The 17,044-nt window shown below is 42.1% G+C and overlaps 1 protein-coding gene across 3 annotated transcripts in view; it reads right to left on the bottom strand.

Annotated features, from left to right (window-relative positions):
• The window catches only part of ATG7 (autophagy related 7), a 203,711-nt gene that overhangs the window by 169,539 nt on the left and 17,128 nt on the right, over positions 1-17,044 (bottom strand). For all 3 annotated transcript variants that reach the window (XM_069736767.1, XM_069736769.1, XM_069736768.1), the window contains exons 5-8: positions 15,807-15,884; positions 10,698-10,814; positions 9,492-9,638; positions 7,088-7,176 (exon numbers count right to left, since the gene is read on the bottom strand). In XM_069736767.1, the coding sequence (XP_069592868.1) occupies positions 7,088-7,176; positions 9,492-9,638; positions 10,698-10,814; positions 15,807-15,884 (431 nt within the window). The remainder of the gene's footprint in view (positions 1-7,087; positions 7,177-9,491; positions 9,639-10,697; positions 10,815-15,806; positions 15,885-17,044) is intronic.

The following is a 17,044-nucleotide window of genomic DNA, read 5'->3' as shown; positions in this document are numbered from 1 at the left end:
GGGCAGTGGTGTACCAAGGTTTAACTGAAAAAGAAACTGGTGTAAAGATAAAGTATGATGGGGACGCTGAGTCACTTATCTGATAGATGGTGTTCTCACATCCGCAGTCTGCTGGTAGCGTACGTGGTTGGGGGGCCGGCGTTGGTGGCCAAGTGGTAGAAGCAGACACACACCGTGTCTTTGCTAAAGGAGCGGCTGTCATGACAATAATGGCAGCGCTGTATAAAGCCCCGGCCGGTCAGGTGACCGGATATGATGCAGGACGCCCGCACCTGTGCAGTCGGTGTGGAGAGTCCACAAATGCCGACGCATGCGTAGTGCCTGCAGGACCTGTGTGCGCCCACATACGATGCGGATATCAGCGTCTATGCTGTGTGCATCGGACCTGCAAGATGGCGCCCGCGCATGCGCAATGGAGCTGGACAGATACCCAGCATAGCAGCGTAGTGAAATGTGCGTTCAAATTCTACCTCTCTAGGTAGAAGGGACGCATAAGCGTTATAGAAAAAGAGAGCGCCTTAGCGTTACTAAAAGGCCCATGGAAATTGTATAGGTCTAACTATAATTCTATAGCAGACAGCTAGGAACGCCCCAGCATAGCTGAATAGGGAAAGAAGGGAGCGCAACAGCGTTACTTAGAGGACTCTTCTAGGGTGTATAGAGAGATGCTGTGGGGTGCTGATCCTTAGAAAACACTGCAGATATATAATGCATATATACATTTGTACATACATGGTAGGAGTCCAAACTGAAATAAAAGAAAATAAGAAATAAGGAAAATAATAAAGTAAATAATAACGGAAATATAAAGGGAAAAGGAAATGAATGGAAATGAAAGTCCCATAGGGAAAAAGGAAATATCGAGATACTGAGAAAAATATAATAATAACTGAAAACAATGAAAAAAATGACAAAAAGAAAAAAAAGAAAAAAAATGAGAAAAAAAATGGAAAAAAATGAAAAAAATAAATAAATAAAAAAATAAAACAATAATAAAATAAAAATTGAAAAATGATAAAAATGAAAATAAAAATAATAATACTAAAGAAAAACGGGAAGCTGGTTAAGGAACCAGAGGGTATAAAGCTTACCGTCTCGGAAGTGCATGCGGTTGAGGCTACTAGTGCAGTGGGTCAATTCGTCTAGAAAAAAACAGGTTTATGTTAGCCAGTCAATCTCACGATTTAACCCCCTTGGATGGAGGGTGTCAAGGGTATAAATCCAAAAAGTTTCCCTTTGTTTTAAAAGCTGAATATGATTACCTACCCTTCTCGGACGAGGTACCTTTTCCACTATTTGAAACCTCAGTTGGGCAATATTGTGTCTCGCTTCTTTAAAGTGTGATGGTAGCGGTAGCCATAATTTCTCACGTCTGATGGTAGATTTGTGGCTGGATATTCGATCCCTAATTGCCTGGGTGGTCTCGCCCACGTATAACAGCCCACATGGGCACTTTATAACGTATACCACAAAGCTCGTTGCACAAGTATAGTAATCCCTAATGGGATATGATTTCCCAGTTTGTGGATGCACTACCTCGTTCCCTTTGATGATATTGGAACAACTCATACAATTCAAACACGGAAAGGTACCCGTTCTTTTTTGGTCAGTCAGGGTCCTGGTTAGTGGTGATTTATGTGACCCTAGGTCCGCTCTTACCAACTTGTCCCGTATGTTCTTGGGTCTTCTGGTACACATTAGTGGTGGGTCTCTAAAAATAGAGATACTGGGGTAGGCCTTGCTGAGAAGGGGCCAATGTCCACGAATGAGATTATGTATTTTGTGCATCGTTGGGTGATGGTTGTGCACAAAGGGGAGACGTGGGTTTTTTTCAATGCTAACCGCCCCATCGTTAGGGTCACTAATGGCTCGAGATGATTCCATATGAAGGAGATTGGTTGGGTAATTGCGGGCCTCAAATTTATTGGCCATTTCCTGTATTCTGGTTTCCCTAGTTGGGGGATCGGAAACAATTCTTGTAACCCTTTTGAATTGTGACCTGGGAAGGCTGTTTTTAATAGATTTAGGATGACAACTGTTGTATAGCAGAAGGCTGTTACAATCAGTAGGTTTTGTGTAAATGTCCGTGCTAAGATAACCATTGATGTCCTTCAGAACTTTCGTATCAAGGAATGTTATCTCATGGTTGTGATGTACCAGTGTGAAAGACAACTCAGGCCTGACCGCATTAATGGCAGTATAGAATTTAAGGAGACTTGTAAGATCTCCTTGCCATATACAGAAAATGTCATCTATGTACCTATACCAGGTACGTGCGTGCTGTTGGAAGATGGGGTCTGGATAAATGTGTTCCCTTTCAAAGCGGTCCATGTATAGATTGGCATAAGCTGGGGCCACATTGGACCCCATGGCAGTGCCGCATATCTGTACAAAGAAATCGTCTTCAAAGAGAGAGAAATTTTCCCTAAGTACCAGGTTCAGTAGGTCTATACATAGTTCCTGGGAACCTCTGTCTACATTAGCTTCATTTAATGTAAGGGATACTGCCTCAATGCCCTTATCATGAGTAATCGACGTGTACAGACTGTTGACGTCGAGTGTACACAAAATACTGTCATGTGGGATGTTGTTAATGTTACAACATCCCACATGACAGTATTTTGTGTACACTCGACGTCAACAGTCTGTACACGTCGATTACTCATGATAAGGGCATTGAGGCAGTATCCCTTACATTAAATGAAGCTAATGTAGACAGAGGTTCCCAGGAACTATGTATAGACCTACTGAACCTGGTACTTAGGGAAAATTTCTCTCTCTTTGAAGACGATTTCTTTGTACAGATATGCGGCACTGCCATTATTATTATTATTATTATTATTTATTGTTATAGCGCCATTTATTCCATGGCGCTTTACATGTGAGGAGGGGTATACATAATGAAAACAAGTACAATAATCTTAAACAATACAAGTCATAACTGGTACAGGAGGAATGAGGACCCTGCCCGCGAGGGCTCACAATCTACAAGCCATGGGGTCCAATGTGGCCCCAGCTTATGCCAATCTATACATGGACCGCTTTGAAAGGGAACACATATATCCAGACCCCATCTTCCAACAGCACGCACGTACCTGGTATAGGTACATAGATGACATTTTCTGTATATGGCAAGGAGATCTTACAAGTCTCCATAAATTCTATACTGCCATTAATGCGGTCAGGCCTGAGTTGTCTTTCACACTGGTACATCACAACCATGAGATAACATTCCTTGATACGAAAGTTCTGAAGGACATCAATGGTTATCTTAGCACGGACATTTACACAAAACCTACTGATTGTAACAGCCTTCTGCTATACAACAGTTGTCATCCTAAATCTATTAAAAACAGCCTTCCCAGGTCACAATTCAAAAGGGTTACAAGAATTGTTTCCGATCCCCCAACTAGGGAAACCAGAATACAGGAAATGGCCAATAAATTTGAGGCCCGCAATTACCCAACCAATCTCCTTCATATGGAATCATCTCGAGCCATTAGTGACCCTAACGATGGGGCGGTTAGCATTGAAAAAAACCCACGTCTCCCCTTTGTGCACAACCATCACCCAACGATGCACAAAATACATAATCTCATTCGTGGACATTGGCCCCTTCTCAGCAAGGCCTACCCCAGTATCCCTATTTTTAGAGACCCACCACTAATGTGTACCAGAAGACCCAAGAACATACGGGACAAGTTGGTAAGAGCGGACCTAGGGTCACATAAATCACCACTAACCAGGACCCTGACTGACCAAAAAAGAACGGGTACCTTTCCGTGTTTGAATTGTATAAATTGTTCCAATATCATCAAAGGGAACGAGGTAGTGCATCCACGAACTGGGAAATCATATCCCATTAGGGATTACTATACTTGTGCAACGAGCTTTGTGGTATACGTTATAAAGTGCCCATGTGGGCTGTTATACGTGGGCGAGACCACCCAGGCAATTAGGGATCGAATATCCAGCCACAAATCTACCATCAGACGTGAGAAATTATGGCTACCGCTACCATCACACTTTAAAGAAGCGAGACACAATATTGCCCAACTGAGGTTTCAAATAGTGGAAAAGGTACCTCGTCCGAGAAGGGGAGGTAATCATATTCAGCTTTTAAAACAAAGGGAAACTTTTTGGATTTATACCCTTGACACCCTCCATCCAAGGGGGTTAAATCGTGAGATTGACTGGCTAACATAAACCTGTTTTTTTCTAGACGAATTGACCCACTGCACTAGTAGCCTCAACCGCATGCACTTCCGAGACGGTAAGCTTTATACCCTCTGGTTCCTTAACCAGCTTCCCGTTTTTCTTTAGTATTATTATTTTTATTTTCATTTTTATCATTTTTCAATTTTTATTTTATTTTATTATTGTTTTATTTTTTTATTTATTTATTTTTTTCATTTTTTTCCATTTTTTTTTTCATTTTTTTCTTTTTTTCTTTTTGTCATTTTTTCATTGTTTTCAGTTATTATTATATTTTTCTCAGTATCTCGATATTTCCTTTTTCCCTATGGGACTTTCATTTCCATTCATTTCCTTTTCCCTTTATATTTCCGTTATTATTTACTTTATTATTTTCCTTATTTTCTTTTATTTCAGTTTGGACTCCTACCATGTATGTACAAATGTATATATGCATTATATATCTGCAGTGTTTTCTAAGGATCAGCACCCCACAGCATCTCTCTATACACCCTAGAAGAGTCCTCTAAGTAACGCTGTTGCGCTCCCTTCTTTCCCTATTCAGCTATGCTGGGGCGTTCCTAGCTGTCTGCTATAGAATTATAGTTAGAAGACCTATACAATTTCCATGGGCCTTTTAGTAACGCTAAGGCGCTCTCTTTTTCTATAACGCTTATGCGTCCCTTCTACCCAGAGAGGTAGAATTTGAACGCACATTTCACTACGCTGCTATGCTGGGTATCTGTCCAGCTCCATTGCGCATGCGCGGGCGCCATCTTGCAGGTCCGATGCACACAGCATAGACGCTGATATCCGCATCGTATGTGGGCGCACACAGGTCCTGCAGGCACTACGCATGCGTCGGCATTTGTGGACTCTCCACACCGACTGCGCAGGTGCGGGCGTCCTGCATCACATCCGGTCACCTGACCGGCCGGGGCTTTATACAGCGCTGCCATTATTGTCATGACAGCCGCTCCTTTAGCAAAGACACGGTGTGTGTCTGCTTCTACCACTTGGCCACCAACGCCGGCCCCCCAACCACGTACGCTACCAGCAGACTGCGGATGTGAGAACACCATCTATCAGATAAGTGACTCAGCGTCACCATCATACTTTATCTTTACACCAGTTTCTTTTTCAGTTAAACCTTGGTACACCACTGCCCTCATTACATCTAGAATACTGGACCTGTATAGCTATATTGGGACTGTATCTACACACTGGCAGGTAGCGCATCCATTACAAAATTACCCACTATAGACCTACCTGGCAATCTACTTACCCTATATACGTCTGTTCCCACAGTTATATCCATGTGCACCATCCACATTCTGGGGACATTTGGTGTATTTTTGCTTGATTGGTACTACATTCAAATCGGCAAGTATATTTTGTTACCTGGGTATACTATAGATGGACTCTATATAGATTTAACTCATAGATCTATTTCAAATATCTCCTTTAGCTAGTCTTATATGTGCGCTCCATACTACGCCGACGGGCCTGGCACACTTTGTACAACGGAAATACTAAACTGGCAAGTATAACACAGTCCAACTTTCTACCACCCACCCCATACAGACTTAACATATAACTCACTTTTATCTATTCCTACAGCCACACCTATATGTATGCTCCACGACACGGCGACAATTGGTTCCCTATACTCTTATGATTAACAGTAAAAACATAGGTTGGCAAGTATGTTATAGCCTTTTTCCACATAGATACGTTGTAGCCATTGGTGATATTCTTAATTATCTCTCATTACCTTCCATGTCCCATCATTCTTTCAGGACATTTATTTCTGGCTGATATCCTCAGCAACACTGTAGTGCAGCAGTAAACTAGGAACTTCCCACTAGGGTATGTTTTAGCATCTTTATCGTCTCATCCTCTAGCTCCATCGCATGCCGTACCTATCTCCATACCTCCCAATTGTTTGTTTCTTTTGTCCTCAAATCTTAGGAGCACTGACATCATTTGTTCCATTTTTCAACTTGTTTTGACGTGGTTTTCTGACATTGTTTCACCGAATTGTATATATGTATATATGATCTGTATATAGTTACTCATTTGTTTTTATGTCATTTATTTCAGCGATACTGTGATCAAGGCCACGAGTTGGCCGAAACGTCTTATGCCTATCGCTTCACCTCTGTATTGTACTGCAACACTGGTTTCAATAAACTTTTTCACCTGCAACAAGCATTTTCCATGGTACGAGTGCAGTGATTTATATCTGGATATTGCTGCTACTGTTCATGTGTAGAGCCAGTGTAGATAAGGACAAGATTTTTTTGTGGGTTTTTAATATATTGATCATTGGATGAAAATTCTAAAAAATAAATTAGTTAAAAAAAAAAAAAAAATAGGTTGTTGCCCTTTTAAAATAAATGGGTCAGATAAGGTATAAATTCTAAAATGATGAGAAAAATCGTGGGGGTCCGGAATCCAAGACAAATGCCACTGAATGCGTTGTCGGGGCTCATGTACACAGCTGAATTAAAGCACCCAACCAACTCTAGTGCCCCTTGAGGAAAAAAAAAAATCACCAATGAATAACAATTAATCCCTACTGTGACCCCCAAAGATAGAGAGCACCATCGTCTTCGATCTACACCCCAAGTGGTGCACCAATGGAGGTTTGTACTGCTGACTTCTGTCTATTCCGACACTGTGGGGCCCAACTAATGCAGAAAATGTCAATAACTGGTGCCAATTGCCAGTGGGTTTTTTGGGGGGCCCCATGAATGCTGCACGGCAAAGTACGGTAAATGGTAAATCTCCAATCAGACTATGGCCGATCTCACTTTCCTATACCAATATCATTCAATACACAACCCCATGATAGGCATATAGGCATATAAGGAATATCGGGGCACAGTACCAGTGTAAAGCTGCCAGCACCAACAAGTTCCTCAGAGGCCATCCAGGGTACTGTGCTAAAGTGCTTGGGTCATAAACTCCCAGAGTTACCTAGAGGAAAAAGGACATGAACACTGTTAGGTCCGGCAGGCAGATACGTCATCGCTGTTTGCAGTAAAGATAGAAAATATAAAGCCAGAAATTCAGATATTGAGTTTATTAGTGCATTATAATGCAGACAAAATTGTGAGCCCCAATGGGGACAGTGATAATGACTGTAAAGCGTTGTGGAAAATTATTGGTGCTATATAAGCTCAAAAGTCCAAGTGTATTCAATCTCCACCCACCCAGCCTGGAGTGTTGCAGCTTGTACTGAGCAGTGTGAGATCTCAGCAGGGAGGAGGGACACTGAGGATATGTCAATCGGGATGGGAGGGTGGGGAAAACTTTTATAAAGCCGTATAAAGCCATTGTGACATAGGTTTTCCGCATCATGTGCACAGGTTTTTTTTTTTCCCTATTAACTAACATTGTACTGTACATCACAGTGCGGATCTGCAGTGTTTCAGCGCGGCAAAATCCGCGGCAGATCCGCAGCAAATCCGCATCGTGTGCACATACCCTAAAGCTATTTTTCTTTTCTCGTTTGGATATTCAAATAATTTTTGCATCTTCTTTACGTGATAAGTGGGGCCTAATGTTATTTTTATACTCTTATTATTCAGATTTTGTTGCCAATATTTGGTGAATTTTGCGGGAAATTTATGAATCTTTTTTCAAATTTTCTAACTTTTAAAAAATATTTTCATTTATCTAAAATACATTTTAAAATGTGTTCCCCTTTCTGGAACAATCATTATTCTACCTCGGTCAGATTTTTTTTCTCCCTAACAAGGGGGGTCTAGTAACAGCAATTTAGATTGGCAGCGGGTTTTATATTTTTTTTGCTGCTTTTTATTTATTACACACATTGTGCCCCACCCATAAATTCATAAAAGACCTTTCGGGAGCATTTCAGCATTTAAATACTTTATTGTTTTTTATCTGATTAACCCTGTAACTGTGACTGGTATAAGAGTCTCAGTTAAAAAGGAAATTTAGCCTCCGAACTAGTGACGAGTGTACTCGTTGCTCGGGTTTTCCCGAGGGTTGACCTCCGAGTATTTGTAACTGCTCGGAGATATCGTTTTCATTCCCTCAGTTGCATGATTTACGGCTTCCAGATAAGCTGAATACATGTGGGAATTCCCTAACAAACAGGCAATCCTCACATGTATTCAGCGTATCTGGAAGTCGTAAATCATGCAACTGAGGCGATGAAAACTATATCTCCAAGCACTAACAAATACTCGGAGACCACCCGAGCGTGCTCGGGAAAACCCGAGCAACGAGTACACTCGCTCATCACTACTCCGAACCAGTGGCGTAACATGAAGCTTGTGGGCCCCAATGTAAAATCTCCAATGAGATCTCCAACTATCACAGGTCTTTAATAGTAAGTCTTATCCTATGGGGCAAAAGGTGTCTTTGGGGCCCCCGTAGTCTCTAGGGCCCAGGTGCGATTGCACCCCCTGCACTTGTTATAGTCACACCCCTGCTCCGAGCTTTATGGCAGAGCTGACTGGGTCTCACAGAACCCAGCAGCTCCTGTTCCCTCACTACACCCAGTGATCACACGACTGCAGGGTCCGGAAAAGGAAGTACTGTCAGTTTTTTTTCCTTTGCCTTCACAATGACCTTTTCACATGCTCAATAGAATGATTCAATACGAAAGAAAGGGTCAGTCTGTTCATTATGGCCAATGTATGCGTGAGTTTTCTGAAACAACGGGAAGTTAACCCTTTCACTCCCAGGTCCATTTTCCGTTTTTTTTTTTTTTTTTTTCATCCTCTTCTTCCAAGAGCCATAACTTTTTATTTTTCAGTCAATATAGACGTATGAGGGCTTGTTTAAATCAGTCATGTGCAGCTAAAAATGCGGGCTCACATGCAAGCCAGGAACAAGAAATATGATATAAATATAAGTCATATGTCGTGAAGGGATATAGATAGATAGATAGATAGATAGATAGATAGATAGATAGATAGATAGATAGATAGATAGATAGATAGATAATGAAAACATGTGGTTTTTGGATTATAGCTTACCTTTAACAACCTCTTTGATGCACTTTAAAGGGGGTGGAAAATTATTAAGTAGGATATGTAAATTAACAATTTGTACAATTGTGCCCGCTTTCTATAATAATGGAGCAGAGATTGCCATCCAGCAGGTATACTGGGCAACATGTGCTTCGGTACTACAGGACACAGGCAGCAAGAGTCTGAATCATAGGGTTAGCGGTATATTTTACTAGTAGTGCCTATAACCATTACTGAGCTACAGCCCTGTGTAGTGAGTACTAATTCATCTGACGGCTTACTCACCTTGTCCTTATCTGTACATATTTCTGTGAATTTAGACAAAGGAGACATTGAAAAAGATTCCCCTGTGGAACTGATTAGGAAATAAGGTTGCGGAGAACCTCCTTCACCTTGGCAAAAATCATCATAGGATTTCTGAAATTCTAGCACCTATAGGAAGAGAACAAAATCACTGGTATTATAACAGGATACTTCCTCCTTCTACCCGACCCCCAGAAAAAAATAAAAATATTTTAAGTAGAAATATAAATACATTCATCACAATCAGGAGTAATTCACACAACCGTACAGCCGTCACAATTTCTTGTCTCTAATACAAGTGTTTCACAATTCCTGTATTTTTGTTCGTCCATAGTTTCTCAAATGGGATATCTGGGAAGTTTCCTGGCCATGGATCCAAAATGTCAATGTTTTGTTCACTGAGCCACTTCATTATCCCAAAGCTGAATCCTCCTTAGGAGATGGTCTTGGCTCCTGCTGGTGTTCCTTGGTGGCCTGAAAGGTTCTTCAGAGCGAATTATCCGCTCTTTGAAGTTCTTGATGATCCAATAAATGGTTGATTTAGGGTCATTCTTACAAGCAGCAATGTCCTTGCCTGTAAAGCCCTCTCAACCCAAAGCAATGATGGCTGCAAGTGTTTCCTTGCAGGTAACCATGCTATAAACAGAAGACAATTTCTATCGCCAGCCCCCTTTTAAAGCAACAAGTTGGCTCTTATAATTCAATCAGCATGACAGAGTGATATCATCTGCCTTGTCCTCGTTAACACTTTCCCATGATCAGGTCACTGAAAGAATGTAAGCAGATTATTTTGTGGCAAGACTGAAATCAGTGAAAATCATTCATGTGAGTAAGGTAATTTTCATGACAAGGAATGACTTTGCAATGCTTTTGCCATTCATTTGATGACTTTGATAATCTAGAGTTAATGTAAATTTTCTTTCTAATTTCTTCACACCAAACATCTGGCAATGTCCGTCCGAAACACAGAACCATCAAAAAGGCAGAAGCGGCTGAGAACTTGCTATGGCACGTGACGGATCTCACGATCAGGTTTACAAAAAAAAGTTATCTTTTTATGAACACTAGATATTTTCTGCAAAGTCTTATCCTTTTTTAAAAATGTATCCTTAGCATAAGTCATCAATATAATAAGGCTGGACAACCCCTTTAAATTTATCGCTACCCATGTACACACCTGGACTTTACCTGAGTTTTGGAGAACTTTTCACCAATAGACACTGGTGGAGTAATCAGTTCTATTCCATCGGAAAGGCACAATGCAGGAAAACAAAACCAGTAATAGAAATGATACTTCTTTAAATCCTGCAACAAAACAAAATCGAAATACAAGAAAATGTCAAAATAGGATTTCATTTGGCAAGGTCCACACTGATGAGGCTGTAATCGTATTCTAAATTAAAGAAGCCCTCCTCCTCCCATCAAAATTTGTATCCTCTTAATATATTGCAGTCATCATATTATACAGCACTGTGTACTTACAATTGCTCATTTTGCCTTTCTACCCAGATAATTCTCCTGTTTTCCATTAGGTCTATGACATCACGTGATTAAAAACCGACTAGCTGAATCCTTCTAAGCCTATGTAGAAACAGGAGGTCAATTTTCCCTGCAAGAGTCATGAGTCACTGCAAAAGTCGATGGTGGGGGAAGGAGGAAACAGCTGGGTCAGGAGTTGAAGTGGGGAATGATAAATGCAGGGACAAGAGACTTCCTGTTTCTACATGGAGCAGAGAAAAAGAGAAGAATTATCTGGGTAGAAAGGCAAAATGAGAAATAGTAAATACACAGTGCTGTATAATATTCTGACTGCAATATATTAAGAGGACAGCAACTCTGATGGGAAGAGGAGTGCTTCCTTAAACAAGCAAGTGTTGTCTATTGCAAAAAAAACAAAAGACAAAAGTGTAATAAATAAAAAATATAAGTGAATGTGCTTTAATATACATCTTAAAGATATCCCGATCTTCAGCTAGAAGTTCCAGATCCCAACAGATCCCTTTTTGGTTTGTGCCTGACTGTACAGAATTTTCCAGTGTTGCCCTATGATCAGTGCTGTGTGGGGCGTGAAGGGGGCTGACCGACTGCTCAATTCAATACCTAAGCCAATCTCCTTCACCGTCAAGGCTGATGCCTAGCTAGAAAAGAGGGCTGAAGGTTATCAAGAATTCTTTAATTGTCAGGTGGTGAGGAAACAAGTTTATTAAAAAAAATCAAATTGGAGTTTGTCAGCACAAAATGAATGTTCAAACCAAGCACAGGTGCACATTTGCGCCCATTGCAGTGGCCGATCACTTCCCACTAATTGTTTCACATCTTCTCTGGCTGCGGCAAAGTCGGAGCTGTTAATAAAGGACGAGTAGGGCAGAAATAGATGGAAAAACAAGCAGGTGAGAAGATGCACTGGCAATGCCAAAGTTGCACTGAATCACTGTGCTTAGTTTGAACAGTCATTCTGTACCAACTCCTTTCAAAAGAGATTTATATCAGCACAAGATAACTTTTCAAACCAAGCATGTGCGCACCGTGCTTCATGGCGGGACCAAAACATTTAAGTGAACCCTTCTACTTGCTTGTTTCTTCTCTGCCGCCACCTCCCTCTTCTTTGACTGATAGCTCTGGCCTTACAGAGCCAGAAAAGGGGGGGGGAGATAGATAGAAGACTAGTAGGTGGGAAGGTGCACTCAAATATTTGGCCATGCAAACGCTGTGGCGAGCGCCTGGACTTGGTTTGGACAGTCACTTTGTGCTTCCAGACTCTATTACAGGGACAGTATGACTGTTCAAACCTAGTGCAGAAACTTGGTGCATCATGACGTGGCCACACAGTTCAGTGCACCTACCTGTTCTCCATCCATCTCTGGCTGTATGAAGCCTCAGCTGTCAATCAAAGACGAGGTGAGGGTGGAGATAGAGGGGAAAGCAAGTTGGTGGGAAGGGTTTGGCCACAACATGGTGCACCAAGTGCCTGTGCTTGGTGGGAACAGTCATTTTGTGAGTCCCTATAACTACCAGGATGGACGTTTTTACTTCTCATAAGATAAGTGTGCATTATTTAATACCATAAGATGCAATAATATATTCATACGGCATAACAACTGCTAAAAATATCGGCACGAGGCATTTGGGAACCTTTTCTATATGCAGGTTCATACTGAGGCCCACTCTGAGTCACCGGTCTGAGACCCCAGATACCACAATAGTTTATTAAAAGTCTTTTGTTGACCCACATTTTCATGCGGCAAATCGATATGAACTGTCAAAGGTGACGAGAGGGGAAAAGCGAAAAAAAAAAAAGATGCTCAGGAGATTAATATCAGAGCGGTTATGAAGCGATTTGTCAGGGAATAACCTTTATGGAACACAACAGCCAACGCTCCGGGGAACTTTCACGTTGAGCATATTAAAAATGTCACGATTTAATCTCGAAAATAACAGGTGGAATATATTAGGAGCGCTCTGCGATCAGCATACAATTAAAAAGACGTATTCTTTGTATGGCAGATCATTCAATTATACACTACAGATCTCTGTTCTGGGGCACAAAGAAGAACCAGATGAATGAGAGCAAGGCAGGCCCAGGACTAACTTCTCACCGAGTTACAAAAAATAAAAGGAAAAAAGTTTTTTCATTAAATTATATATATATATATATATATATATATATATATATATATATATATATATATATATATATATATATAGTCACTTCCGTCTGTCCTTCTGTCTGTCACGGATATTCATTGGTCGCGGCCTCTGTCTATCATGGAAATCCAAGTCGCTGATTGGTCACCGCAAAACAGCCACGACCAATCAGCGACGGGCACAGTCCGGAAGAAAATGGCCGCTCCGTACTCCCCGCAGTCAGTGCCCGGCGCCCGCATACTCCCCTCCGGTCACCGCTAACACAGGGTTAATGCCGGCGGTAACGATTGGTCTCGGCAGCTGCCTGTCATGGCTGCTGCCACCAATCAGCGATGGGCACAGTCTGATTAGTCCCTCCCCTACTCCCCTGCACTCACTGCCCGGCGCCCGCTCCGTAATCCCCTCCACTCACCGCTCACACAGGGTTAATGGCAGCGGTAACGGCCTGCGGTGTAACGCATTCCGTTACCGCTGCTATTAACCCTGTGTGTCCCCAACTATTTACTATTGATGCTACCTATGCAGCATCAATAGTAAAAATATGTCATGTTAAAAATAATAAAAAAAACAAAAAACCTGCTATACTCACTCTCCGCTGCCTTTCCCGCTCCTCACGACGCTCCCGGGACCGCTCCATTGCAAGCGGCAGCTTCCGGTCCCAGGGCTGGTGTGCGACAAGGACCTGCCGTGACGTCACGGTCAGGTGACCGCGACGTCATCATAGGTCCTGCTCACACCAGCCCTGGGACCACCGGAAGCTGCCGCTTGCAATGGAGCGGTCCCGGGAGCGTCGCGAGGAGAGTGAAAGGCGGCGGATGGTGAGTATAGCAGGACTTCAACGGGCCTTCGGAAGGTGAGTATATGTTTATTTTTTTTTAAGTCTCTATACTACATGGCTCTGTGCTGGGCGATATACTACGTGGCTGGGCAATATACTATGTCGCTGCGCAATATATTACGTGGACATGCATATTCTAGAATACCCGATGCGTTGGAATCGGGCCACCATCTAGCGTGTATATGTATATATATATATATATATATATATATATATATATATATATATATATATATATATATATATATATATATATATATATATATATATATATATATATATATATATATATATATATATATATTTTTTTTTTTTTTTTTTTTTTCTTTTTTTTTTAGATGGTGGCCCGATTCTAACATTCATTGATATTCGATTCATCGGGTATTCTAGAATATGTATGTATGTATGTATGTATGTATGTAGGTATATAGCAGACACGCAGTATATAATACAGCCCACGCAGTATATAACACAGTCCACGCAGTATACAACACAGCCCACGTAGAATATAACAGCAACGCAGTATTTAACACAGCCCACGTAATATATAGCACAGCCCACATAGTATATAACACAGCCCACTCTTCTTGATGGACGGCCCTCAGGTCATTGAAGTTCTGGGGTACAGAGTTGCAAGCCTCTACACATTAACTTAGCTGATCTTGGAGGTTTTCTATGGGATTCAGGTCTGGAAAAAATGCAGACCGCTCAATTTGTGGTCCCCCCCCGTCTCCAGCAGCCGTTCCCTAATGATGTGACCTCCGTGAGCTGGAGGATTGTCGTCCATGAAGATGAAATTAGGCCAGTGTTGTTCGTGCAGAGACACAATGGCTGGATGTTATTCAGTTGTAGGGGCTTGTCACAATACGATTCGTAAAGTGTAGCGTAGTCCTGTATTGACTACACCACCAACAAAGGCTCGTCTGGTGACCACAGTGGCTCATGCATAGCCCTTGATGTCTACAACAAATCATTTCTGCTCAGTGTAAATCGACTTTCAGCAGTGAACAGCACGGAGGCCCACTTATCTCTCTGTCGTAGATGCTCCCTGGCCCATACATGACTGACTTCTGTGCCTTGTGGCGAGGTCAGATACCCTTGCAGGTTGTCTGGCACACAGACCACGTGGATGTAAACGGTTTTGAATGATCTGACGTGACACTTGGCTGCCTCTCGCCTCCCTTAAATGTGTCTGGAGTCGTGTGGCAATCATCATCTGATTCCGTAGGGCAGCGTTCACAATGAAGAGGTCATCAGTGTGGGATGTGGCCCAAGGACGTCCACTTCTCTGCCTTACTGTGACTCTTCCAGTCTCTATCTCTGTTGCGACCCGCTGATGACATACTCTAATCTGAGTGGCCATTCCCATCTGAGAACATCCTGCTTGAGGCCTCACAATGGCGAGGTCCTGCCGGTCAGTTGATAGGCGTCGTCTAGGTCTCATGATGTCAAAATGTGAGCAGCACGATGAGGAGGACTGTATAATACCAATTCTAATTGAACCCCGAAATTTATTGGTCACAGTAAGTTAGCCTGAGGTTAGAGCGCATTTTAGGATCATCCTAAAATTTCACCTGAAAGCCAAATATCCCTATGTTTTTGTGAGAAGTGTGTATGATATTTGCTGATGACAGCATCAATTAAAGACACAGAAGCTTGGTCATTAAAACGTTAAACACATTTTGTCTGCAGTCATGAAATAGCGTCCTGGAACACAATGAGAAATTTGCATGTAATTCAAGACATTCAACGTTAAAACAAAAGAACATTACACAGATTGAAGGATTCCTCTAAAGGAAAGGCACAGGACTTACTGCAAATGTCAGCAGCAGGAATTTGTTCAGGAGGACGGGATTATTTAGCGCTGAACCGGATTTGATCGCTTCCCAAATCTGCAGAACAAGAACAACTTTATGTCAGAGGACATTTAAGGGGAGAAGGCAATTAAACTGCATCAAATAAAAGCTAATTGAGGTCTTGAAAATGGTGAGAAACTGGAACACGTAGATCCATCTAAGAACCATTATTGGACTTTTAAGCATAAACCAAGAAAGTTTCATCCCTCCAGTCTCCAGGACCCATCGAAGCTGCAGTGGCCGCCATTTACTGCAAAAACCTAGTTTGGGCGACATCCATTCCACCCAAGATCCCATATACAATCCTCTTCTGGCAGGAGCTAATCTTCTTCGGAAAGAAAAGATTGGACATGTTAAAACCCACCACGCCCAATCCTTCTAGGTCCTCAACCCCATCGTCTATGGTCGGGACCTCGTCTAGAGCTCCATAGATGCAAGATGGTCAGACAGTTCATCTATGGGATATGAACACCTACGTAGGAGAGTTAGGATTATGTTTTGCCAAATGACATGGGAAACCATGTGCTAAAGTTACAGCCATGAATATTCTAAGGCAAAAAATATTACAGCACTCTCCCCCCCCCCCCAAACTTCTCAAAGAACGTATAATAACAGCATCCTCCTATGCAGTGGAGGAGCTACCGGGCTACATCTCATACAATGACAGCTCTAAAACGCTAAGGGTATGTGCACACGTCAGGATTTCTGGCAGACAAAAACCTGACATTTCTGCCAGAAATCCGCATGCGTTTTTTTCACGTTTTTGATGCGTTTTTGATGTGTTTTTTCTTGCGTTTTTTCCAAATGCATAGAATAGCGGGAAAAACACAAAAAAAAAACGCAAAATTAATGAACATGCTGCTTTTTTTACCGCGATGCATTTTTTTCGCGGAAAAAAACGCATCATGTGCACAAAAGTTGCAGAATGCATTCTAAATGATAGGATGCATATGTCTGCAGTTTTTAATGCGGTTATATCGCATTTTTATCGCGAAAAAACACGGGAAAAAAACCTGAACGTGGGCACATACTCTAATAGTGATGTCAGAGCCCAGGACCGGTACGCACACAGTGAGGTCAGAGCGCAGGGCCGACACGCACACAGTGAGGTCAGAGCCCAGGGCCGGCACGCACACAGTGATGTCAGAGCCCAGGGCCGGCACGCCCACAGTGATGTCAGAGCCCAGGGCCGGCAC

Source organism: Ranitomeya imitator, chromosome 8 (genome assembly GCF_032444005.1).
Source record: "Ranitomeya imitator isolate aRanImi1 chromosome 8, aRanImi1.pri, whole genome shotgun sequence".
In the NCBI taxonomy this organism is placed as follows: domain Eukaryota; kingdom Metazoa; phylum Chordata; class Amphibia; order Anura; family Dendrobatidae; genus Ranitomeya; species Ranitomeya imitator.
The sequence above is the reverse complement of the archived record's forward strand: the minus strand, read 5'-3'. Positions and strand labels throughout refer to the sequence as shown.